This window comes from Sus scrofa, chromosome 7, assembly GCF_054392235.1.
Source record: "Sus scrofa isolate SSC_HxYL_T2T_F1_AM1 chromosome 7, Sscrofa_HxYL_maternal_Yorkshire_Landrace_v2.0, whole genome shotgun sequence".
In the NCBI taxonomy this organism is placed as follows: domain Eukaryota; kingdom Metazoa; phylum Chordata; class Mammalia; order Artiodactyla; family Suidae; genus Sus; species Sus scrofa.
In genome coordinates, this window is record NC_139389.1 from 105,001,501 (window position 1) to 105,029,031 (window position 27,531).

General features: G+C 40.6%; 1 protein-coding gene and 1 pseudogene across 3 annotated transcripts in view; one reads left to right on the forward strand and one right to left on the reverse strand.

Annotated features, from left to right (window-relative positions):
• Positions 1–27,531, reverse strand: part of SYNJ2BP (synaptojanin 2 binding protein) — a 68,169-nt gene that overhangs the window by 16,979 nt on the left and 23,659 nt on the right. The window contains exons 2-3 of one of the 3 annotated variants that reach the window (XR_014809079.1): positions 5,327–5,689; positions 3,840–3,981 (exon numbers count right to left, since the gene is read on the reverse strand). Coding sequence is in view for 2 of the 3 variants with exons in the window: in XM_021098201.2 (XP_020953860.1) it covers positions 3,840–3,981; positions 5,553–5,650 (240 nt within the window). In the remaining variant the exon portion in view is untranslated. 3 annotated transcript variants of the gene reach the window in all.
• LOC146401826 (disintegrin and metalloproteinase domain-containing protein 20-like) lies at positions 5,740–26,327 on the forward strand (annotated as a pseudogene).

Here is a 27,531-nt window from a genome sequence, read left to right on the forward strand (position 1 = left end):
CTCCTCATCTAGTGAACTCCCTAATGAATATGCAATGGTAGCCAACCGTCATCGAACCCTAACTCCAATCCCACTTCTCTACTCTGGAGATTCCTTTGCCTTATCTTTCCCGAGAATACTGTGAACTCTGGATAAACACTCTCTCCATTTTCTTTCCTTTCCCTTCAAAGTTTCTTGATATTCTCTTAGTGCTGCTTTCCCCTCATTTCTGAATTAGATCTATTTTCTTAATCAAGACTAACCTACTTCCTAGGGCTCTTGATCCTACTCCTCCCAGCCTCCTTATAGAACTTACGCAGTCACTTAGCCCTCTTGATTCCTCAATTATCACCGTTCTCTGCTGCTTCTCAACTAAAACTATCCTCATCTATTAAAAACAACAACAGCAAATATTTCTGGGAACTCACCATCAGCCTTCCCCACCTCTCCTCTTTCACTGCCAGTCGTTTTGAAAGAACTCTTGGCTTGTCTCCACTTCCTCAGCATCTATGTTCCCTTTATTTCCTTGTGTTCGCAATAAATGGGTTGGGGGGTGGATATGGGCAGAGACCATGCTGTCCAGCAGGTCAGGGCTAACTTCCAATCATCAAATCCTATGGCCCCTTTTCGGTCTTCAGACCACCTCCTCCCTTTTGCAGTCCTCTCCTGTCTTAGTTTATGAACACGTAGGTATCTTAGTTCTTAAAGTATTCTGCATCCCCTCCTTCCTTCTGAAGGCTAAGTAAATATTCCTCAGTATCAGCAGTACTTTGTTCTCTCATCTTCTCTCCCAGGGTGACTTTTCACAATTTCAGCTGTAATTTGCAAGAGCCCCCACATTTTTATCCTCACCTCTACTTCAGGAGTTGTCAATTTCCTGCTGGGTGTCTATATGGGGCACATTCTGCTAGACTCCAACTCAGCCCATCCAAAGCCTCTATTATTTCCCACAAAACCAGACTATCCCAGTCTCCTTCTTCTTGCCACTACCATTCCTTCAGACTAAAATTCTGGTAATTTTTAAAAACTCTTTCCACTCTGTCAATCTTTACATACAACATATTGCCAACTCCTGTAGTCTAACAGAGTCTAACTCCTCATATGTTACTTGCTTTCTATTACCTTGTCCTTTAGTTATGAATACTCTTAGCTGAACTCCTATGATCACTTTCTCTCTACTTTCCTCTGGATCCTCCCTCATGCTAACCTATTCAAACACTGTTTCCAGATCAATCTTCCTAAAGCACAATTCTGCTCATACCGCTTTACTGCTCAAAAAACAAAACTGGGAGCAAAGGAGGAAAGAGTGCCTGCCTGATTTCTTTCCTCCAGGAAATGGCACCAACCTACCTTCCCAGTTTAGTCTTTCACTACTCTCTTTCATACATCCTATGCTCAAACTGAATCATACAACTCACTGTCCTGGGACAGGTAACATATTCTTACCTTCATATCTGTGCTTAAGCTACATCCATCACTTGAATATCTTTCCCTTAAAAAACATTCTATTCATCTTCCAAGATCAATCTTTGTTTTTTTCTTTTTATAGCTGCGCCCATGGGATATAGAAGTTCCCAGGCTAGGGATTGAATCGGAGCTGTAGCCGAGGCCTACGCCACAGCCATGGCAACAATGGATCCAAGCTGCATCTATAACCCACGCCACAGCTTATGGAAATGCTGGATCCTTAACCCACTGAGAGAGGCTAGGGATCAAACCCACATCCTCATGGACACTCTGGTCCTTAACTGGCTGAGCCATAAATGGGAACTCCGCAAGACTGATCTTAAATAGGCTCAAGTCCTACTACCTATAGTGTAGAAGTGAATACAGGTTTTTCTATTTGATGGACTGATTTTAGGCTACCAAGCCACCTTCTGGTTATGTCTTGTTTTGGGGAGTAGCTATGTCAAGGGGAAAAAACTTTATGGTTTCTGGAATTATCACAATGAATTCTCAATGAGAACAGGTGCAAGGCTGCTGACAAGAGTGAGAATGCTCACTCACACTAGCCCATAGGATAAATGTATTTCTCACTGTAAAGAAATAGATATTTTCTCTCAGAGGCAGAGAAATTAGAGATGCAGTCTTAACAACAAATACCAAAGATGTTATAGCTCTATATCAGAGCCAAGTTTCAGAAGATATGTAGGCAAGTGGGAGAACTGAATTACTACATGACATTCAGTGACAGCAACAGTGATCTCAAAATAATCTTTGCCATAGTAGTTAGTATTAATTGCCAGGAATCACTGTATATTATTATCTCTGGAGCTGTCTATCCATTTTACATGTACTAACTTAATCTTCACAATAGTCCTACAAATAGCAACCCCCATTTTATAAGTTATAAAATGAGAAAGGCTATGCAACCTGTCCATGGGCATACAGAACGGAAGAAGCAAAGCTAGGATTCAAACTCAAGTAGCCCAGCCCCCAGGCCTTCACTTACAAACCCTAAACTTTAGAAACTTACATTATAAGCAAGGATTTTATTTCAGCAACCTATGGCTATCCAGTGCAATAATGCTGTAAGTTGAATTTTTATTGGTTTCGCAGTTTCCTTTATATCTACTATGTTATGTGTTTGAAAAATTTTAGACTTGTATAAAAATACGAGGTGTTTATATGTTAGTATTTTTAATCATTTTTATATGTTGAAGTAGCATTCACATTAAAAAAGCAATTTGGTTATGTGTCACTTCACTGACAAGGCGTGTCTAGATAACTGTACTAGGTATGGCTGATTTACTTTTTTGAATCTCCATACTATGTAACTATCTTTTCTTTCTTTTTCTGGCTGCCCCATAGCATGTGGAAATTAATAAATGAGGAATCAGACCCATGTCACAACAGCAACCGGAGCTGCTGTGGTGAAAACACTGCTGAGCCACCAGGGAACTCTACTATGTAACTCTCTTAAAGCTCAAACTGAACTCTGTCTTATAACTCTTCACATTCTACTATAAATAACTTAGAGATGTTGGATCTCAACTGATCATTAGAGCCCCCACAATATCTGAACACTGCTTTGAATAACACTTGAGTATATAATAAATCCCACACAATTTCCTGAGGTTTGGCTATAGAGTACACCCTGCAAAAGCCGTAACTACACAAAGTCTGGGTGACATTTATTGGCATTACACAAAGCTGAAAGGCCTGGACTCTAATAGCCCTACCTACCAATGACTCCAATGACTCCAATGACTCAGTGGGTAATCACGGGGTCCTCAGAGGAGTCTCCTTTTGCTAACGGGGAAGAAAGACATTGGGCGACATCTGGCAGAGAATGGCATAGGTCAATTGTGTCTTTCAACCCTCCTAGTTAAGCCTAAAGGTATTCTAATACAAAAGGACAGTTACTCTAATTGCTTAAAGAAAAACCAAAACCAAACAAACAAAGCCAAACCAGAGGCCTTGTAGAAATGCAAAAGGATTTTCTTCTTAAGGAACCATTTCTCATCCTTTGCCTAACATAAACCAGCCCCATAAAACAAATGCTTCTGTCTTGACAATATCTTTCTACTCCAAAGCCAAATTTGCTTTCCAATATTTACCTCCTCCCAAGTGTTTTTACGGATTCCAGCTCATAATGACTATCCTCCAAATTCTGCAGATTTAACCCTTAAATATACATGGAATCCATTCTTTATCACTGTCCTTACTAATATAGACCAGAGGATCTCAAAGTGTGGTTCCAGCACCAGCAGCATTAACCTGGGAGCTTATTAAAAGTACACATTTCTAGGCCCCACCCTAGCAATCTGCGTGTTAACAAGCCCTCCACATGATTCTGAAGGTTGAGTTAGCTCTAGCCTGAACTGCCCAAATGTTTTCTCCACACCCAGCCTACTTACCCTACTTAATCCACAGTCTATGCATCCAAAGATTTCATCAGTGATTTTCCATTTACTGGAGTAGTGATTTTTCAAATATAGGTCTGCTGACCCATTATAGAAGATAGTGAAGTCAATCCAGTGGGTCAAGACCAGTATTTGACTTTAAATAAGTGAAATTAGAAGAAAATATATCAGAATGCATCACATACAGAAGAGATTAAATATTATTTGCTAAACTTTGCTTCAAGCGTGTGTGTGTTTCCTATTGTAGGTCATGATTCAAAACGTCAGAAAAACATTTGCCTATAGTAGTGCTTCTGAAACTTTATTCACAGGCTTGCCCAAGGATCTTGTTACAATGCAGGTTTTTATCTGAGTGGGTCTGGGGAGGTTCCTGAGACTCTGCATTTGTAACAAGCTCCCCAGTGATGGCCAGATGGTCTATGGACCTCACTTTTACTACCAAGAGCTATTCACCTGAGAAATCTTAGACTATTGCTAAACTTGCTACTTCAGTTTCCTTAACTCATGGCATTGTAAATTGTATTCAACTTGAGATATGAAAGATTTGCAACATGCTAAACATTTTGCTGCCTGAATGTTCAGAGAGATGGGATGGTGGTATTCTAGTTAACTGATGGGGAGATAAGAGAATTTTTGCTTTAATTTAACTGTGGTTATTATCAGTCTTTAAAAATGAATTTCTTATCTCCTGCCTTAGGAAAGAAGTTAACATTAATTTTCTTTGATAATTAATAATTTTGGACTGCCTTGGGATAATCTAACATTATCTCCAGGTAATGTAAGAGTTATAGGAGCTCGAACAATAGGATGATATAAATGTAGAGGTATAAGACACAGATTAAAAACGGATCAATAAACACTGATCTCAGATTATACTCTGGATATTTTCATTATTTCCCAAGACCTCGAAATGAATTACAACTTGGGGGTGGCAGGGGGAGATAGGGTCTCTTTTTTCCTTAAAGTTGATGGGAAAAAATAAATAATTTACATCCAATTAATCAAGCCAAACCGAAGAAGTCAGTTATAATTCATTCACAGAGCACCTAATTTACTAGATGCTTACTCTGTGCCAGCTACAGGCCTACATGCTATGGACAGAGATGAAAAGACAAAGGCTCTTCCTTAGAGGAACTTTGTCTAGAGGATTCGGTAAATTTCAGTGTTTCTGTAGCTGATGTAGTTAGGTGTCTTATTAAAGACATTAGCAGAGTGAAATGGGAATACAGGGGACAGATATCCAAATCAGACTGCATTCCAGATTTTCATCTCAAGAATTGGTGAAAAAAGCCTTTGAGTCTAAAAGGACATTTAATTCTGACCTTCCTCTTCTGTCTCTTCTGGAGTAAACACTGTAGTGTTTTCATCAACAAAGGGGAAGCAATACAGTGTAATAAAAGCACAACAAAAATGTGGGTTTTCCCACACACCAATCCCTCCCTTTCTCTGTTTCATGCTTCTGGAAGTTAGGTAATAAGTACCTTCGCACTCTGGACTTAATTCGCCTTGTTGAGTGAGGTAACAGCCTCCATGCTCTAAGGTAGGAGTGGAAAAGGTGACTGTTCAAGGTCCCTCCCACTGAATTCCACAATCTGCATTACTTCTAGATCCAAAAAGGCAGGCGGGAATCTTCCTAAGGAAGGGGTGAGGGGGAGAACTAGGATCTAGGGAGCAAGGGAATGTGAAGGAGCGGAAGCCAGTTCTCACCGAGAGGATCTTATCACCCTCCTGGAGCCGCCCATCCAGGGCTGCAGCCCCATTCTCTTTGATGCGGCTGACGAAGATGCCACTGTCATTGGAGACATACTGCTGATCTGTCCCACCGACGATGTTGAAGCCCAGACCTAAGAAAATCACGGAGGAGTTGTAAAGGAGATGTAGTGAAGAAAAAGGGATGAGAGAAGATGAGGAAAAAGAGAAAGGAAAGGCCTCGTGGTGGAAGGGGGAGGGCGGTGGCTGGGAAGTCAAGACCGTGATGCAGCTGGTCATCGGCAAAGTCAGTGATCAGCTTCACTAACAAAGGTCAAGAGTCCTTAGAGTTGCCCATGAGACCAGGCAGGACCAAAAATACACACACAGTGGTCAACATGGTGTACTGAATATAAAAAGAAAAATCTGCACTGAGCTCACTGAAAAAATAATGGTGATTCTTGTAAGATGTGCTTCTGCTGACATTTGACTTTTAATTTTGTTGTTGGCATTTGGGACTCAACAGACGTTTCAAAAGTGAGTGAATTGGCGTTCCCATCAGGGCGCAGTGGAAACAAATCGGACTAGGAACCATGAGGTTGCCGGTTCCATCCCTGGCCTTGCTCAGCTGTGAGCTGTTGTGTGGGTCAAAGATACGGCTCAGATTCTGCATTGCTATGGCTGTGGTGCAGGCCAGAAGTTGTAGCTCCAATTAGACCCCTAGCCTAGGAACCTCCATATGCCATGGGTGCAGGCAGCCCTAAAAAGCAAAAAAAAAAAAAAAAAAAAAGGGGGAGTGAATTAAGACATACTGCACAGTGAACACTGGTTATAATGTGCCAATAAATTTTTAAAATGCAGTAAGATTGAAATGGGTTGCTTGGTCTCTAATTTAGAAAAGAAGTCTAAACACCAAAAAGTAAAGATGGCATAAGAATGACAACATCATAGGACTGGGAGAGGAAGGAAGTACAGTATATGAGCCTGGGAAAATTAAACAAGAAATGCTTTCTTGTGGACTCCTCCTGTCTCCAGGTCTGGATCTTGAGCTTGTTTATGAGTAAGAGCAGCAACAGGAGCAGCAGCAACTGATATTTACTAAGCATTTACTAGGTACCAGGTATTATGCTATGCATTCCATATACATTATCTCATTCAATCCTAACAAACATGAAGTGGTTATCACTCCCATCTTCAGATGAATTTAAAAGCATGCATGAGATTAAATTACTTCATAAAAGGTTACACAGTTCTGTACAAAGCCAAGACACCAAGTTAAGATGCTCGATTGCAAAGTGTGAGTTTTAAACCATTTTGCGATATTCTATCTTTACAGAAAATATGAAAAATTGTTTTAGGAAAAAAGTCTAAGTCGACTTGCCTTTGGGCTGCCTTGAATAAGCAATGCTGGGATAATGGTTGTAGAACAGTCCTCAAGGGAAATATATTCCAGAGGAAAAATTGATCATTCCAGAACTCTGTCACCCTAGTCAGGTCCCTACTGTTTACTATCAGGACTGAGAATGAAATAGCCTTCATTTCATTTAGATTCTTCTCTTTAAAATCTAAATCTAAAGGTCATAAAGGAAAAAAAGCAGTGTTTCACAGATCTGTTACTCTGGAAATAATAATTTGTTTTATCTTTTATTTTTCCAGGGCTGCACTCACGGCATATGGAGGGTCCCAGGCGAGGGGTCACATCAGAGCTGTATTTGCCAGCCTACACCACAGCCACAACAATGCCAGATCCAAGCCGTGTTTGTGATCGAAGCTGGTGTACCACAGCTCACGGCAAGGCCAGATCCTTAACCCACTGAACGAGGCCAGGGATCAAATCTGTCTCCTCAAGGATACTAGTCAGACTCGTTTCTGCTGAGCCACGATGGGAACTGCCTGGAAATAATAGTTCTGGACATAATTAAAAGGAAACAAAGCACTTCATTAATACCAATGGTGATGGCCACTTGTTGAGTTATAAACACCAGATGGACAAACACTCTACTTTCCTTCCCCCTGCCTGCAGGGTTTTTCTATCCCCATATAATCTCACTAATTTCCCCTAGACATCGGTTCAACTCTATTGTTCACATAACCCACTGTTCATTTAATCATTTTGTGGTAAAATACGTGTAACACAAAACCAAGCTCTATTGCACAAACTCACTGTTATTATCATTTTCTCTTTTTAGGGCCCCACCTGTAGCATATGGAAGTTCCCGGGCTAGGGGTTGAATTGGAGCTGCAGCTGCAGGTCTATGCCACAGCCATGCCAGATCCGAGCTTACAGCAATGCTGGACCCTTAGCCCACTGAGTGAGGCCAGGGATCCACCTGCATCCTCAGGGAAACTATTGGGTTCTTAACCTGCTGAGCTACAACATGAACTCCTCACTGTTTGTTCAGAGGTAAAATATATGCAACATAATACTGAACATTTTAACTATTTTAAAGTGTATAGTTCAGCAGCAGTAATTCACAATGTTGTGCAACCATCACCACTATGGATATCCAGAACTTTTCCATCATACCAAACAGAAATTCTGTATCCATTCAATTCTTCACTCTTTCCTCTCTAGCCTCTGATAACTTCTATTTCTCTTTCTGCCTCTCTGAATTTGCCTATTCTATACAGCTCATGTAAGTGGAATCATAAGTATTTATCCTTTGTGTCTTGCTTATTTTACTTAGCATCATTCAGGTTCAACAATGTTGTTAACATGCATCAGAATTTCATTCCTTTTAAAGTCTGAGCAATAATCCCATTGCATGTATATACCACATTTTGTTTGGTCAAATGGCAAATGGACAAAAGGTTGTTTCAACGTTTTCACTATTGTGAATAATGCTTCTACGAACATTGGTGTACAAATGTCTGTCTGACCTCTACTTTTCAATTCTTTTGGGTCTGTATCTGGAACTGAATTGCTGGATCACATAAATAATTCTGTATTTAATAATCTGAGTAATTGCCCAACTGTTTTCAACAGCAGCTGCACCATTTTACATTTGAAAAGCAATGCCCCCATGGTTCCAATTTCTTCACATCCTCACCAATATTTGCTATTTTTGTTATTTTCATTTTGGGCGTTGGAGTGGGGATAATACTCATTCTGATAAATATGAAGTGGCATATCATTGTGGTTTTGATTTGGATTTCTCTAAGGCTAGTGATACTGGACATCTTCTCATGAGTTTATTGCTCATTTACAGATCTTCTTTGGAGAAATGTCTCTTCAAGTCCTTTGCTTATTTTTGAATAAGGTTGTTTTTTTTTGTTGTTGTTGTTATTCTTGCTGTGACTGAGTTGTAAGAGGTCTTTATATATTCTGGGTATGAATCCATTATCAGGTATGTGACTTGCAAATATCTTCTCCCATCCTGTGGGTTATCTTTAATGCTCTTTATAATCTTTTGATTCATGAAATTATTTTCATAAAACTCACTCATTTTCTTTTGTGCCTGTGCATTTGGTGTCACACGTAAAAAACCTGTCGCCAAATCCAATATAATGAAAAAGTTTCCCCTATCTTTTCTTCTAAGAGTTTCATAGCTTTAGCTCTTATATTTATTTATTTATTTATTTATTTATTTATTTATTTATTTATTTATTTATTTTGTGTGTGTGTGTGTCTTTTACAGTGTTATTTATTCTCCGGGACATAATTCAGGGGAAATTATTATGCCATTTTAGATATGACAACTTTGGTCTTCTTTATGTATAACTGCTTCATTTTTTTTTTTTATTTTCCCACTGTACAGCAAGGGGATCAAGTTATCCTTACATGTATACATTACAATTACATTTTTTCCCCACCCTTTGTTCTGTTGCAACATGAGTACCTAGACAAAGTTCTCAATGCTACTCAGCAGGATCTCCTTGTAAATCTATTCTAAATTGTGTCTGATAACCCCAAGCTCCCGATCCCTCCCACTCCCTCCCCCTCCCATCAGGCAGCCACAAGTCTCTTCTCCAAGTCCATGATTTTCTTTTCTGAGGAGATGTTCATTTGTGCTGGATATTAGATTCCAGTTATAAGGGATATCATATGGTATTTGTCTTTGTCTTTCTGGCTCATTTCACTCAGGATGAGATTCTCTAGTTCCATCCATGTTGCTGCAAATGGCATTATGTCATTCTTTTTTATGGCTGAGTAGTATTCCATTGTGTATATATACCACTTCTTCCGAATCCAATCATCTGTCGATGGACATTTGGGTTGTTTCCATGTCCTGGCTATTGTGAATAGTGCTGCAATGAACATGCGGGTGCATGTGTCTCTTTTAAGTAGAGTTTTGTCTGGATAGATGCCCAAGAGTGGGATTGCGGGGTCATATGGAAGTTCTATGTATAGATTTCTAAGGTATCTCCAAACTGTTCTCCATAGTGGCTGTACCAGTTTACATTCCCACCAACAGTGCAGGAGGGTTCCCTTTTCTCCACAGCCCCTCCAGCACTTGCTATTTGTGGATTTATGAATGATGGCCATTCTGACTGGTGTGAGGTGATATCTCATGGTAGTTTTGATTTGCATTTCTCTTATAATCAGCGATGTTGTAGCTCTTATATTTAGATAGTTGATGTACTGTTAGCTAATTTTTGTATACAATGTAGGGCAAGGATCCAACTTCACACTTTTCCATGTGGGTATGTCCAGTTTTCCCAATATCATTTTTTGAAAAGACTGTCCTTCCCCCCACAAAGTGGTCTTGGTACCCATTTGTAAATAGTTTGACTGTATATAAGAGGACTTATTTCTGGGCTTTCTGCTCTATTCCAATGCTCTACATATCTGTGTTTGTGTCAGTACCACACTGTTTCGAATACTAGAGTTTTGTAGTAAATTTTGAAATCAGGAAGTTGTGAGTTCCCCGATAAGAGTCTCCTACTATTATTGTATTCCCATCAATTTCTCCTTTTATATCTGTTAGTATTAGTTGTATGTATTTGGGTGCTCCTACATTAGGGGCATATATATTGACAAGCATGATATCCTCTTGTTGAATCAATTCTTTTATCATTAAATGGTGTCCTTTGTCTTTCTTGATGGCCTTTGTTATAAAGTCTGTTTTGTCTGATGTAAGCATTGCAACTCCTGCTTTCCTGTTTTTTCCACTGGCATGAAATATTTTTTTCCATTCCCTCACTTTCAATTTATATGTGTCCTTTGTCCTAAGGTGAATCTCTTGTGGGCAGCATATTGTGTAGGCTCTTTTTTTTTTTTTTTTTAATCTATCCATCTGCCACTCTATGTCTTTTGCTTGGAGCATTCAGTCCATTGATATTTAAGGTAATTTTGATAAACATGTGTTTATTGCCATTTTAAACCTTGTTTTCCAGTTGATTCCATGTTTCTTTGTTCCTTTCTTTTTTGGGTGGATGATTTCCTTTTATTTTATGCTTGGGTCCTTTTCTTTTTAGTTTTTCTAAACATAATGTTTGATTTTGATTTGTGGTTGTCCTGTTTTTCAAGAATGCTAACCCCTTCCTGTATCTGCTTGATTTAGCCTGACAGTCATATGGGCTCAAACACTTTCTATTAAAAAGTAAGAGTCTAGATTTTACTTTCCTTCCCCATGTTTTTTGTCCTTTTGCTGTTCCTTGTGTTTATCATTGCTTTTACAATAGGTTTTTTTTTTTGTCCTTTTAGATCTGTATATTGGCTTATTTAAGTGATTGCTTTCCAATTGTGATATCCTCCATCCTATTTCTTCTTACTTTTTGCCTATTTAGGGACTTCCAATATTTCTTTTAGAATGGTTATTTTGTGTGTGTGTGTGTGTTTTTGTGTTTTTTTTTTTTTGTTTGTTTGTTTGTTTTTTGTCTTTCTGCCTTTTTCTAGGGCCACTTCCATGGCATATGGAGGTTCCCAGGCTAGGGGTCTAATTGAAGCCGTAGCCGCAGGCCTACGCCAGAGCCACAGCAACGCAGATCCAAGCCACGTCTGTAACCTTCACCACAGCTCACAGCAATGCCGGGTCCTTAACTCACTGAGCATGGCCAGGGATCAAACCAGCAACCTCATGGTTCCTGGTCAGATTCGACAACCACTGCGCCACAACGGGAACTCCTAGGGTGGGTTTAGTATTCCTGTATTCTTTTAGTTTCTGCTTGTTGGAGAAATTATTTTTTGATCTATTTTAAATGATATTCTTGCTGAGTAGAGTATTGTAGGCTGCAAATTTTTCCCATTTAGAACTTTGGATGTATCTTGCCGCTCTCTTCCGGCTTGTAGTGTTTCTGTAGAGAAATCAGCTGATAGCCTTATGGGGGTTCCCTTATAATTAACTCTTTGTTTTTCTCTTGCTGCTTTTAGAATCTTCTCATTTTAACTTTTGTCATTTTTATTATAATACGTATTGGTGTGAGTCTGTTTGGGTTCAACTTGTTTTGGGCCCTCTGTATTTCCTCTATCTTGATATGTTTCCTTTAAATTTGGGAAGTTTTCAGCCACAATTTCTTCAAATATATTTTTAATCCCCTTTTCTTTTTTTTTCTTCTGGAATCCCTACTATGCATAGATTGGCCTGCTTTACATTATCCCACAGATCTCTTTTTCATTTGGTTTTCTGTTTGCTGTCTTGATTGGGTGATTTCCATTATTCTATCTTCCAAGTCACGGATTCATTCCTCTGCATTATTCATTCTGCACTTCAGCGCCTTTAACTCAGTTACTGTCTCTGCAAGTGAATACTCTTAATTTTTCTCGGCCCCTCCTTATATTTTCCAGATCCTTTCTAAAGTAATCTGCATTACAGTTCATATCTTCTCTTAATTGCTTCACATTCACTCTTAATTCCTTCAGCTTGGCACTATCTACTTTTTGTACTCAGTGTCTGTTAGACTGCAGAGGTTTCTGTTTCATTGTTTGCTGCTTCAGGTGAATTCTCCTTTTCTTGCAACTAGGAGTGGTTCCCAATTTTTTCATTTTTCTTATTGTGTGAATTTAGGGAAAACAATAACTGTAGTCTTGGAGGGCTATTTATATGTGTGAGCACCCCTGGCTATTTTGTTAGGGGTTACTAGGGTGCTGTGCATGCTTTCCGGGAAATGGAGGCAATGGGCAGGACAACTAGCCAATGCCTGGTTGCTGGCTCTTGACAGTGGCAAGGACCTGCAGGAAGGTGGTACAGGCTACTCCTAATTGCAGGGCCCTGGGAAGTGACAGTGAGCAGGCATGAGTAGGTGGTCCCCAAAGTGTTTGGCAGTAGCAGCAGCAGGGCGACTATGTTCCCAGGGGAGTGAGAGCAACAACTGGTGGTGCTTGGTTGAAGTCCCCTCTTCTTTGCCGACCTCTGAAATGACTGGGGCCACAGGTGGTGTCTGTTCCCAGACCCCTAGTGGTGGAGGGCCACACCCACCTCTGCTGTCTGAGATGACTGCTGTGATTCGTCCCCGCCTCTTGTAGATCACACAAGAGGTGCTGTGTTGCGCTTAGCCTCCCGCTTCCCTTAGCACACACAAGAGATGCCTGGCCACCTGAATCCTGTATAAGAGGCGCCAGGTCTCCCACAGCCTGAGCAAGTGAGCCTTGCCACCTGTAGCCTGTGCCAGAGGTGCCCCACCCTCTGAGAATCCAGGCATGCACAGGGAAAAATATTCCTATGGTGGTTAGCCCCTCCTCCTCTTGCCCTCACCAACAATGGCACCTTGCTTCTCCTGCTGGCCCAGACCTCCTCCTGAGTTCCCTCAGCTGTGGCATTCCACTCCCCAGTCTCTTGTGTTTGGCTCCCCAACCTGCTGTATTCAGCTCCCCAGCCCGTGGAGCACTGCTCCCTAGCCCCTCAGGCTGTCTTCACACAGTCAATCCTTGTCTTCTCCCTGGAATTGACCTTTAGAGCCTAAGTCTCTGCACCCAGCCCCCACCTGAGGGTCAGGCTGTGGTGTCTGCGGGTGGTGGTACCAGCAGTCCTTGTGGCCCTGTCTTTGCTTTGCCCTCTTCAGTCCAGCTGCTGTGCTTTTCTCTGGTCCCTCCGTATTGGCTGATCTCCCGTAAATTAGGTGGCTTCCCAGGGTGTGGCTTCCTTTCTTTTTTTACAGCTCCCTCTCGGGAGTGCTAGTCCCATCCTGATTCCTTTTCTCTCTCTCCCCCCTTTTTTCCTTTTGTTCTACCCAGTTATACGGAGGGTTTCTCGCCCTTTTTGGAGGTTTAAGGTTTCCTGCCAGCATTCAGTAGATGTTCTGTGCAAATCGTTCTACATGTAGATGTTTTCTTTGATTGTTTGTGGAAGAAAGTTGAGCGCCACATCTTACTCCTCTGCCATACTGATGGTTCAGTCTGATTTCAAGTCTTGAAGTAATTTTGAGTTGATTTTTTGTATGGTGTAAGAGAGTAATCCAGTTCCATTTTTTCCCATATGGCTGTCCGGTTTTCCCAACATCATTTATTGAAGACACTATCCTTCCTCTATTATATATTCTTAGCTCCTCTATCATAAAAAAATTGACCAAATGTGCATGGATGTATTTCTGAGCTCCCCATCCTGCTCTATTGATGAGTGTGTGAAAAATGAAAGATTTTTTTAGGAAAATGAAACTTATGGGTTTGAAAACTACAGTATCTAAAAGGAATAATATACTAGATATGAATATCAACAGACTTGGTAACATAAGAGAAAAGATCAGTGAGAAGCCATACTGGGGAAACCACAGTAGCATGTGGGATAACAGTAAATGGTTTAATACATATGTAACTAGAATTTCAGAAGGACAAGAAAAAGGGAAACAAGAAACAATGTCTGAAGAAAACATTGTTTTCTTCAAAGTGGATCAAATCTGATGAAAATATAAGCAAACAGAACCAGGAAGCTCAACAAACTGAAAAAAAAAGAAAAAAAACCAGATGTATCATAATCACACTGCTAAAAATGAGGTATAAAAATAAAATCTTAAAAGTAGTCAGAGGGAAAAAAGAGATACTAAGTGAAAAGGAATAAAGATAAGAAGTACTAAAAATAGACTTCTCCTTAGAAATTAGGCAAGCCTTAAGACAATGAAGCATCATCTTTAAAATGTTAAAACTACAAGTTAGCCTGTAATCCTACATCCAGTGAATACAGTCTTCAAAAAGTAAGGCAAAATAAGAACTTTTTCAGAAAGACAAAAGCTGAGAGAATGTGTCATAAGCAGATTCATATTATGACAATATTAAAGGAAATCCTTCAAGCAAAAAAACTTATATTCAATGGAAATTTGGATTTATATGAATGAATGAATGTCACCAGAAGTCCTAACTGTATGAGTAAATGAAAAGCTAAAAATCAAAAGGATGAACATAGATATAAAAAGCAGATGGGGAGATTAGAGACAAAAAGCCAGAATAGAAAGGTTTGAGCACACCTCCTCTTATGAAAACACCAAAATCTCAACCAACTGCTGAAAAATCATTGACAAAAAAGACTGGAACCCACCAAAAAAGATATTCTACATCTAAGGACAAAGAAGCCACAAGATGGTAGGCGGGGCACTTTTGTGACATAACCAAATCCCATACCCACTGGGTGGGTGACTCAAAAACTGGAAAATAATTGTATCAGAGGTTCTCCCACAGGAGTGAGAGTTCTGAGCCCCACATTAGGCTGTGCAGCCTGGGGCTCTGGCACTGGGAGGAGGAGCCTCCAGAGCATTAGGCTTTGAAGGCCAGAGGGACACAGGTGCAGGAGCTCCAAAGGACTGGGGACTCCACTCTTAGAGGAAGAGGATGCATGCAAGGTTTCCTGTGCACTGGGACTTAGGGCAAAGGAGTGACTCCAAAGAACCCTGGGCCAGACTACCTGCAGGTCTTGGAGAGTCTCCTGGGGAGGTCAGGGTCAGCTGTAGTTCACTGTAGGGGCAAAGACGCTAGTCACAGAGGCCCCAGGGAACATTCATTGGCATGCGCTCTCCCAGAGGTCTCCATTTTGGCACCAAGACCTGGCCCCGCCCCACCTACAGGGTAAGTGCTGTGACACCTCAGCCCAAATAACCAACACAGTGGGAACAAAGGCCCACTCATCAGCAGACAGGCTGCCTAAAGTCACCCTGAGCCCATAGCCATCCTGCCTCTAATCATACCTCTTGACACAAGTCCTGCCCACCAGAAGGAAAAGACCCAGCTCCACCAACCAGTGGAAGGCACTAGTATCTCCCACCAGGAAGCCTGCACAAGTCCCTAGCCAGCCTCAGCCACCAGACAGTAGACACCAGAAGCGAGAGGAACTACAATCCTGCAGTCTGCTGAACGGAAACCACAAACACGAAAGGTAGACAAAAATGAGATGGCAGAGAAATATTTTCCAGATGAGGTAACAAAATAAAATCCTTCAAGAATAATTAAGCAAATGGGAAATAGGAAATCTATCTGAAAAAAGAATTCAGAGTAATGCTAGAAAGATAATCCAGGAATTCTCCCTGTGGTGCAGTAGGTTAAGAATCAGACTGTGTTGGCTTAGATTACTACAGAGGCATGGGTTTGATCCCTAGGCCAGTGGGGTAGCCTAATGGATCTGGCACTGATGAGGCTGTGGTGTAGGTCACAGCTGCAGTTAGGACTCAATCCCTGTCCTGGGAACATCCATAAGCCATGTGGGCAACCATTAAAAAAAAAGAAAAAAGGATGATCCAAGATCTTAGAGAAACAGTGGAGTTTCAGACAGACCACACAACTAATATTAACAAAGCGCTGGAATATTTCAAGGACAGAGTTGAACAACACAATAACTGAAATGAAAAAGACACTAGAAAAAAAAACTGACAGAATAAATGAAGCAAAGAACAGATAAGTGAGCTGGAAGACAGAATGCTGGGAATCGCTGCTGTGGAAAAGAAGAAAGAAAAAAGAATGAAAAGAAAAGAGGACTATCAAGAGACCTCTGAGACAACAATGAATGCAGGACATTCATATCATAGGCATCACCAAAGGAGAAGAGAGAAAGGGCCTGAGAAAACACCTAAAGACAACAGCCAAAAACTTTCTTAACATAGGAAAGGAAACACTCCCTCAAGCCCAGGAAGGGCTTCAGGGAGTGCAGAGTCCCATACAGGCTAAACCCAAGGAGGAACATGACAAGACACACAGTAATCAAATTGACAAAAATTAAAGACAAGGAGAAAATATTAAAAGTAATGAGAGAAAAGCAACAAATGACATTTAAGGGAATTCCCATAAGGTTATCAGCTGATTTTTTGCAAAAACTCTGTAGGCCAGAAGGGAGTGGATTGATATATTTAAAGGGATGAAATGGAAAAACCAACAACCAAGAATACTCTACCCAGTGAAGCTCCTATTAAGACTTGATGGATAAATCAGAAGTTGTACAAAGCAAAAGCTATGAGAGTTCAGTACCAGCAAATCAGCTTTAAAACAAATCTAAGGAGATCCCCTTGAGGCTTAGCAGTAACAAACTTGACTAGTATTCATGGGGATGTGGGTTCGATCCCTGGCCTTGCTTAGTGGGTAAGCATCTGGTGTTGCTGTGAGCTGTGGTGTAGGTTGCAGATGTGGCTCAGATCTGGCATTGCTGTGGCTGTGGTGAAGGCCAGCAGGTGCAGCTCCAATTCGACTCCTAGCCTGGCAACTTCTTTATGTCATGGGTGAGGCCCTAAAAAGAACAAATCATAAAGGAACTTCTCTAGGCAGAAAAGTAAAGGTCACAACTAGAAACAAGAAAATTAGGTGTTCCCATTGTGGCTCAGTGGTAAAGAACCTGACTAGTACCCATGAGGATGCGTGTTTGATCTCTGGCCCCTCTCAGTGGGTTAAGGATCCAGCTTGCCAGAAGTTGCAGTGGAGTTTGCAGATGCATCTCAGAACTGGTGTTGCTGTGGCTGTGCCCAGCAGTTGCAGCTCTGATTCAACCCCCAGACTGAGAACTTCTATGTGCCACGGGTGCAGCCTTAAAAATATATAAAAAAATTTTTTTTAAAGAAACGAAGAAAATTACAAATGGAAAAGCTCACTGGTAAAAGAAAACACAGTAGAAGTAGGGAATCATCCATATAAATATGGTATCAAAACAAGCAATTGTGAGAAGAAAGTACAAATGGTACAAATGCAGGATATTGGACATGCATTTGATATTAACAGAACTGTAGCTTATATATATATATATAGGCTCACCTCAAGTAACCACAATCCAAAAATCTATAATAGACACACACAAAAAAAACCAAAATGCAAACCAAACACATCAATAAAGGTAGTCATGAAATCACCGGAGAAGAGAAAAGTGAGAGGGAAGAAAAAAGACCTATAAAAATAAATCCCAAACAATTAACAAATGGCAGTAAGAGTAGTTCCCATCATGGCTCAGTGGTTAATAATGAACCCAAACAGCATCCATGAGGATGCAGGTTCGATCCCTGACCTCACTCAGTGGGTTAAGGATCTGGCTTTGCAGTGAGCTGTGGTGTAGGTTGCAGACGTGGCTCAGGTCCCGCATTGCTGTGGCTCTGGCATAGGCCAGTGTCTATAGCTCTGACTTGACTCCTAGCCTGGGAACCTCCATATGCCACCAGTGCAGCCCTACAAAAAAACAAATGGCAATAAGAACATAAATACAGATATGATATTAAATATAAGTACTAAATGCTCCAACCAAAAGAGCATTTTAGTTGGAGCTGAAAATAATGTAACAGCCTGAATGAATGTAAAAACAAGACCTGCATATATGCTGTCTACAAAAGTCCCACTTCAGGCCTAGAGACATATATGGACAGAAATTGACAGGATGGAAAAAGGTATTCCAGTCAAATGGAAATCAAAAGAAAGCTGGTATAGTAATACTCCCATCAGGCAAAATAGATTTCAAAATAAAATTTCTTATAAGACACAATGAAGTATACTACATAATGATTAAGGGATCAATTCAAGAAGAAGATATAATAATTGTAAATTATTATATATATATATACACCCAATACAGGAGTATCTCAATATATAAGGTAAATGCTAACAGCCATAAAGGAGAAATTGGAGAGTAACACAACAATAGTGGGGGGCTTTAATACCTCACTTACACCAATAGACAGATCATACAAACAGAAAATCTATGAGGAAAGGTAGGCCTTAAATGGCACATTAGATCAGATGTACTTAATTGATATTTAGAGAATATTGCATCTGAGAGCAGCAAAATACACATTCCCCTCAAGTGCACATGGAAATGCTCCAGGACAGGTAACATGCTGGCACACAATGTAAGCCTCAGTAAATTTAAGAAAATTGAAATCATATCAACACAATGCCACAAGACTAGAAATCAACTACAAGGGAAAAAAAATAAAAAACATGTGGAGATTAAACAACATGTTACTACACAACCAACGGATTGTTGAAGTCAAAAATGAAAATGAAAGCACAACCACCCAAAACCTATGGGAGATAGCAAATGCAGTTCTAAGAGTGGATAAGAAAAATCACAAATAAACAACCTAACCTTACATCTAAAGCAAATAGAGGAAGAATAACCAACAAAACCCAAGGTTAGTAGAAGGAGAGAAATCATAAAATATCAGAGCAAAAATAAATGAAACAGACAAAGAAAACAATAGAAAGATCAATGAAATGAAAACCTGGTTCTTTGAAAAAATATACACAATTGATAAGCCTTATGTCTGAATCATCAAGAAAAACAGGGAGAGGGCTCAAATCAATAAAATCAGAAATGAAAAAGGAGATGATATAAGCAATACCATGGAAATACAAAAGATCATAAGAAACTACTACAAGCAACTATATGCCAATAAAAGGGACAAACTAGAGGAAATGGACAAATTCTTAGAAAGGTACAATCATCCAAGACTGAACCAATAAGAAATAGAGAATACAATCAAAACAATCCCAAGTACTGAAATTAAAATCATGGTTAAAAAACTTCCAACAAACAAAAGTCCAGGACAGAAGGCTTCTGAGAATTCTATCCAGTATTTAGAGAAGAGTTAATACCTATCATTCTGAAACTCTACCAAAAAATTGCAGATGAAAGAACACTTGCAAGTTCGATGTGTGAGACCACCATCACCCTGATAACAAAACCAAAGATACCAAAAAAGGAGAAAATTACAGGCCAATATCACTGGTGAACATAGATGCAAAAATCCTCAATAAAATACCAGCAAACTAAATCCAACAATACATTTAAAGGATCATACACAATGATAAGGTGGGATTTATCCTAGGGATGCAATGATTCTTTTAATATCTGCAAGTCAATCAGTGTGATAACCCACATTAACAAATTGAAGAACAAAAACTATATGATCATCTCAATACATACAGAAAAAGCTTCTGACAAAACTCAACACCCATTTCTGATTAAAAAAAAAAAAAAAACTCTCCAGAAAGTGGGCATAGAAGGAAACTACCTCAATGTAAGAAAGGCTATATATGACAAGGCCACAGTGAACCATATACAATGCGGGAAAGCTAAAAGCATTTACTATACAATCAGGAACAAGACAAAGATGCCACTCTCTCCACTGTTATTTAAAATAGTTTTGGGGAGTTTCCGTCATGGCTCAGCAGTTAATGAACATGACTAGCATCCATGAGGACGCAGGTTTGATCCCTGGCCTTGCTCAGTGGGTTAAGGATCTGGAGTTGCCATGAGCTGTGGTGTAGGTCGCAGACATGGCTGGGATCTGGCATTGCTTTGGCTGTGGTGTAGGCCAGCAGCTACAGCTCTGATTCGACCCCTAACCTGGGAATCTCCATATGCTGCAGGTGCAGCCCTAAAAAGCCAAATAAATAAATAAATAAATAAAATAGTTTTGTAAGTACTAGCAAGGACAATCAAAGAAGGAAAAAAAAAATAAAAGAACTACAAACTGGGAAAGAAAAAGTAAAACTGTCACTGTCTGCAGTGACACTATACATGATACTATACATAAACAATCCTAAAGACGCTATTAGAAAACTAACAGAGGAGTTCCCATCGTGGTTAACAAATCTGACTAGGAACCACGAGGTTGCAGGTTCAATCCCTGGCCTCGCTCAATGGGTTAAGGATCCCGAGTTGCTGTGGCTATGGTGTAGGCTGGCGGCTACAGCTCCGATTAGACCCCTAGCCTGAGAATGTCCATGCGCACAGGTGTGGCCCTAGAAAAAGGCAAAAAACCCAAAAAAACAACAACAAAAAAAGAAAACTAATAGAGCTTATCAATGAATTTGGTAAAGTTGCAGGTTACAATATTAATACACAGAAATCTTTTACATTTATGCGAACAACAAAAGATCAAAAAGAGAAATTAAGGGAACAATCCCATTCACCATCGCCTCAAAAAGAGGAAAATAACTAGGAATAAATAAAACTACCTAAGGAGGGAAAAGACCTCTTCAATAAGTAGTGCTGGGAAAATTGGACAGACACATGTAAAGGAATGAAATTAGAACATTCTCAAATACCACCCACAAAAATAAAATCAAAATGGATTTAAGACTTAACTGTAAGAAAAACACTATAAAACTCTGAGGAAAAAAATCACCCAGGCAGAACACACTTTGATATATCACACCAATAACAAAGACACCTCTATGGTGATGGTTGGTAACTCGACCTGTGGGGATGATCACTTCGTAATGTGTATGCAGATGTCATATTACAATGAAGTACAACCGAAACTTATGAAATAAAAAACTCCTAAATTAAAACAAAAGACTGAAAACAGAGTTGCCATATGATCTAGCAATCCCACTCTTGGGCACATACCCAGATAAAACCGTAATTTGATAAGATTCATGCACCCCTATGTTCAGAGCAGCATTATTCACAATAGCCAAGACAGGAACACAAACTGAACGTCCACAGACAGATTAATGAATAAAGAAGATGTGGTGTATATAAAATGGAATATTACTTAGCCATTGAAAAAAATGAAAAAATGCCATTTGCAGCAACATGGATGCAACTAGATTCTCATACTAAGTCAGAAAGAGAAAGTCAGAAAGAGAAAGACAAATACCATATGATATCACTTCATGTGGAATCTATAATATGGCACAATCTACAGAAGAGAAACAGGCTCACAGACATGAAGAACAGATGTGTGGTTGCCAAGGTGCGGAGGGAGGAGGGAGTGTGATCGACTGGGAGTATGGGGTTAGTAGATGCAAACTATTACATTCAGAATGGATAAAAAATGAGGTCCTACTGTACAGCACAGGCCGCTGTGCTCAGTCTCTTGTGATGGACATGAGGAAAGACAATATGAGAAAAAGAATGTATATATGTGTATGACTGGGCCACTTTGCTATACAGCAGAAAATGGCACAAGATGGTAAATCAACTATACTTTAACTAAAAAAATAAAATAAAAAAACAAAAAAACCCTAATATATAGAATGGAAAAACAAGGTACTACTATATATCAGAGAACTATATTCAATGTCCCATGATAAATCATAATGCAAAAGAATATGTAAAAGGATATATATAACTGAATCATTTTGTTGTACAGCAGAAAGCAGCACAATATTGTAAATCAACCATCCTTCATAAAGTTTTTTAAAATGCACACTCAAGGATGCAGCTTGATGAGTTCTGGCTTCTAAGCACCATCCTGTCTTAGTCCAACGGGGCTGCTATACTAAAATACCTTAGACTGGATAGCTTATAAAAAGAATATTTCAGTTGTCACAGTTTTGAAAACTGGTAAGTCCAAGGACAAAGCACTAAGCAGATTCAGTGTCTGGGGAGAAGCGCCTGCTGATTCATAAATGACACTTTCTCACTGTAATCACACAGGGCAGAAGGGGTGAAGGATCTCAGAGACATTTCATAAAGTCATTAATCACAATCATGAGAACTCTTTCCTCATGACCTAATCCCCTCCCAAAGACCTGACCTGCTAATAACATCACCCCAGAGGTCAGGATTTCAGTATGTGAATTTTGGAGGGAAACATTCATCTAGAGCACACCCCAATCAGATTCAGAAACTCCACGTCACACCAGAAATTCCTGCATTCCCTCACATAAGGAAAAAACATATTTAAACTTTATGCCTGAAGTTCCTATTGTGGCTGAGTGGGTTATGAACCCAACTACTATCCATGATGGTGCGGGTTTGATCTCTGGCCTTGCTAGTGGGTTAAGGACCCAGCGTTTCCAAGAGCTGTGTTGTAGAGGCTGCTCGGATCCGACATTGCTGTTGCTATGGCCTAGGCTGCCAGCTGATTCGCCCCCTAGCCTAGGAATTTCCATATGCCGCAGGCGCTGCCCTAAAAAGAAAAACAACAACAGAAAAAACCCCAAAAAATGTTATTCCCAGCACAGGGAAATACACTCAATCTCTTGCGATAGAACGTGATGGAAGATAATATGAGAAAAAAGATGTATGTATATGTATGCCTAGGTCACTTTGCTATACAGAAGAAACTGGCACACATTATAAATCAACTATAATCTTTAAAAATTCTATTCCCATATTAAATTACTTTGGACTACTCCAGAAGTTGATACAAGGGAAGTCCTGCACGAAATTCCTTTGGTCTGATTTCTTTCTATCATTATCATATCTATAAGATCTATCCACTTTCTTTTTTCTTCTTCTTTTTTTTTCACTTTTAAATGTTGCATCTGTGACATATGGAGGTTCCCAGGCTAGCAGTCAAATTGGAGCTGCAGCCGTAAGGCACAGCCACAGACAGGGCAATGTCAGATCCGAGCCACGTCTGTGACTGACACCACAGCTCACAGCAACGTCAGATCCTTAACCCACTGAGCAAGGCCAAGGATTGAATGGACCCTAGTCGGGTTCATTAACTGCTGAGCCACGAAGGGAACTCCAAGACCCATCCACGTTCTTCCATGTGTCTGAAACTTGCTCAGATTTACTGAGGAGCATCCCACGGAATGAATATGCCAGTCTGTATGCCATTCATCTATTCGGCACTGGCTGTTTGTTTCCAGTCTGTGGAATGCATTCATCAACGATGCTGCTAGGGGTTACAGAAATCATTGTGGGGGACTTCCTGTGGCTACGATCCTTGCATCATAGGGCAGGTGTAAGTGTCACTTTGTAATAAACTCTTGCCATCCACCCTCACTTTTCTACTCATGACGCTGTTTCTTCTTTGGTTCCACTAATCAGGCCTAGCACATTCCATTTCTCTAAAGGGTGAGAGACTCTGACTCTGTCCTCAAAATTCTTACAAGGGGAAGCATCCACTCTCCTCTCCACTTCATGCTTTAGCTACAGATTGATGTCTTATCTCACTTGGGGTTGGGAAAAAAGAACGTCAGTAACAGTCTAAAGCTGGTACCAAACCCACTTATCCTTCCCCGTGACTTCTCCAAGAGACCAGGCCACCTCTCAGCCCAGAGAGACATTCTGTTTTTCCTAATTTCTCCCTTGCCTTCTCCTCTCTAAAATCCCCCCGTGCCAGGATCCCTAGGAGGACTGAGCATGGCCCTGTCCACTCAGGAGTCCACCATTGTTATGTAACAGCCTCCCTGTCCCTGCTCCACCTCTCTGGGGATGCCAGGCCTCCAGCCTCTCTCTGCTCTCCTCAGGACCATACTGCCGTTGAGGTTGCTCTTCCAGGGAGAGCCTTGCCTGCCTCCCGCTTGACTGCAGTTTCTTTGGCCCCAGGCTTCCTCGCTCATGGGACCTGCTTCTGCCCAGGCCCAGCTGCGAGGTGATCCCTGCTTGCCTCTGCTCTGGTTATTCCTGGGCCCGATCTGTTGCTCCTATGCGCCACCAGGATGGCGCTTCACTGCCTCTGAAATTGTGATCCCCAGGAAGGTGTCCCACAGAGTGAGTACAGCTGAGATACAAGGCCAGCTCTCCTACAAGATTCGCTTCGGTGGCCAAAGACATGTGGTTCACATGAGTCAAGAAAAGCTTGCTGCCCAGACATTTCCCTGTCATCACCGACAATGACCAAGGCGCCATGCAGGAGGACTACCCCTTTGTCCCTCGAGACTGTTACTACTATGGCTACCTGGAAGGGGTTCCTGGGTCCATGGGCACACTGGACACCTGCCATGGGGGTCTGCGTGGCATGCTCCAGGTGGACGACTTCACTTACGAAATCAAACCCCTGGAAGCGTCTTCCAAATTTGAGCATGTGATTTCTCTGCTTGTGTCACAAAAAACACCAGGAGAGGATGAAAAATGTAAGATTGGAGGGGAAGATACAAATCAAGCAGATGAGGAGGCCTTGCTTGCTGAGATGCCTAGAGCAGGACCTGTGTATATGTGGTGGCCACACAGGAAATCCTTAAAACTTCACTACACAATTTCCTACTTACTGTTTTGTAAGATCCAAAATGAATCGAAAGCATTAGAGGATGTAGTGATTGTAAACAACATGTTGCATATTATTTTCTACCAGACACAAACTTCAGGTTTCCATGAGTGCTGTGTGTGTACGGCATTATAGGCATAAGACGAATTTAGATAACTGGAATTCTACTGCATCTGCAGTATCTCAATTTAATTTATGGAAATCGTATCCACGGTTTCCACTAATTCCTCATAACAGTTCATTGCTTTTAACAGGACATCAAATCGGTGAGGCCAAATACTACAGCAGCCAGGGAGGAATGTGAAACCCCAGTGGGGGTGCATTATATTTGTATGTTGTATATTATCACCTATTTTTAGCTTCATGCAATAGGTCACGTTTTGGGCTGTGAACACCATAATCCAAGTTGTCATTGTTTTCAAAGAGATAAATGTGTCATGGCTCCTGAGATATGATGAGCAATTGTACATATGAGCAATTGCATCTACTTATTCATTAATGGGATCCTTGTTTGAGTGAAGCAAATGTACAAGATGATAATCATCCTTATTTATCTAGTTGTTGTGGTGACAAGACCTTACATTGGAAGGAGGAATGTGACTGTGGCAGCCTAAAAGAACGTGCTAAGGACCTGTGTTGCGTAACTGATTGTTTGCTCAAGAATGGCACTACATACAATGAAGGACCTTGCTGCTTCAAATGTAAACATGCACATTCTGCAGAGATGTTCTTGGTATTTGTGATCTTCCAGAATACTGCACTGGACTAACACACACTTGTCCAGATGACTCTTATATCCAGGATGGAACCCCTTGTTCACCACTGGCTGTTTGTGTGAAGGGAAACTGTAGTGACCGTAACATGCAGTGCCAAGCCCTCTTTGGCTTCAATGTAAAAGAGGCTGCACCGATATGCTATAGAACATTGAATATGAGAGGCGATCGATTTGGAAACTGTGGGGTGAGGGTGGTCCGAGGAGGAGGAAAACCTGTAAAATGTGAAGAAGATGATATCATGTGTGGAATGCTGCACTGTGCTAATGTGCAGAAAATTCCTGGTGGCGGAGAGCATACTACATTTCGTCATATAGTAGTACACGATGTTACACCAAAAACCTGCTTTGGGTTTGATGCCCACTTTGGGACACTCACACCACAATTGGGTCTTGTAGTTGATGGTGCATCATGTGGCCCAGGACAATTCTGCAAGGACCAAAACTGTACCTTTTATCCAGACTTGAACTTTAGCTGTGACGTTAGCACATGCAATTTCAGAGGTGTCTGCAACAACAGAAGACACTGTCACTGTCAGCAAGGTTGGAAACCACCAAACTGTGATGTTGAAGGAGGCGGCGGGAGTGTAGATAGTGGCCCACCACCTGACAAAAGAAAAGAGACTCGAGCCAAAATAAGAATGAGTGTAAACATCGAAGTTGCTCTCCTACTTGCTCGTTTTGCCCTTCTTTGCGTTTCAGGTATTATTGGTAGCCTTTTCCACCTGAAAGAAGTTGTAGATCAGAGGTATGAGGAAACAGCTACTAAAAAGAAAAAATGTCTTGAACCCCAGTAAATATGAACTGGAACACAAGAAGTGGAGAAAATCACATTGGCACTTACTGGGAGAAATGATCCAGAATCACTCAATAATTACACAGTCCTATAGCTATCCTGAAATTGTTTTCTTGAAATAAAATGACTTGGCAATTTAAAAAGAGGCTGTGTGGTAAAATGCATTTAATATTTTACATATGGCCATAGTCTAACTATTCCTATAGAGGACAGTGGGAACTATTAGATTCACCAACACCAAGACCTGTACTTATTTATATTGTGATACTAATGTTTTACCGATTTGACTGTAGCACATCTTGTTTGAACTGGTGTGCACTCTTTTAACAGTTTATTAGACTTTTCCTAGGTTAGTGCTGCAACGAACATGCAGGGGCATGTGTCTTTTTCAAGGAAAGTTTTGTCCGGATATATGCCCAAGAGTGAGGTTGCTGGGTCCTATGGTAGTTCTATGTATAGTTTTCTGAGGTACCTCCATACTGTTTTCCACAGTGTTGGGCCAATTTACATTCCCACCAACAGTGCAGGAGTGTTCCCTTTTCTCCACACCCTCTCCAGTATTTGTTATTTGTGGACATATTAATGATGGCCATTCTGACTGGTGTGAGGTGATACCTCATAGTAGTTTTGACTTGCATTTCTCTAATAATCAGTGATGTTGAGCATTTTTTTCATGTACTTGTTGGCCATCTGTATATCTTTGTGGAGAATGGTCTATTCAGGTCTTTTGCCCATTTTTCCATTGGGTTGTTGGCTTTTTTGCTGTTGAGTTGTCAGTTGCATTGTTTGAAACTATTTTCTCCCATTCTGTAAGTTGTTCTTTTGTTGGTTGGTTTGTTTTTATAGTTTCCTTTGCTGTGCAAAAGTCTGCTAAGTTTCATTAGGTCCCACTGGTTTATTTTTGCTTTTGTTTCCTTGGGAGACCAACCTGAGAAAACATTTGTAGGGCTGATGTCAGAGGAGGTTTTATGTATTCTCTCTTTTAGGAGTTTGATGGTGTCTTGTCTTACATTTAAGCCTTTAAGCCATTCTGAATTTATTTTTGTGCATGGTGTGAGGGTATGTTCCAATTTTATTGATTAACAGAAGCTGTCCATTTTCCCAGCACCACCTTTTTAAAAGACTGTCTTTTTTCCATTTTATATTCTTGCCTGTTTGTCAAAGATTAATTGACCATAGGTGTCTGGGTTTATTTCTGGGTTCTT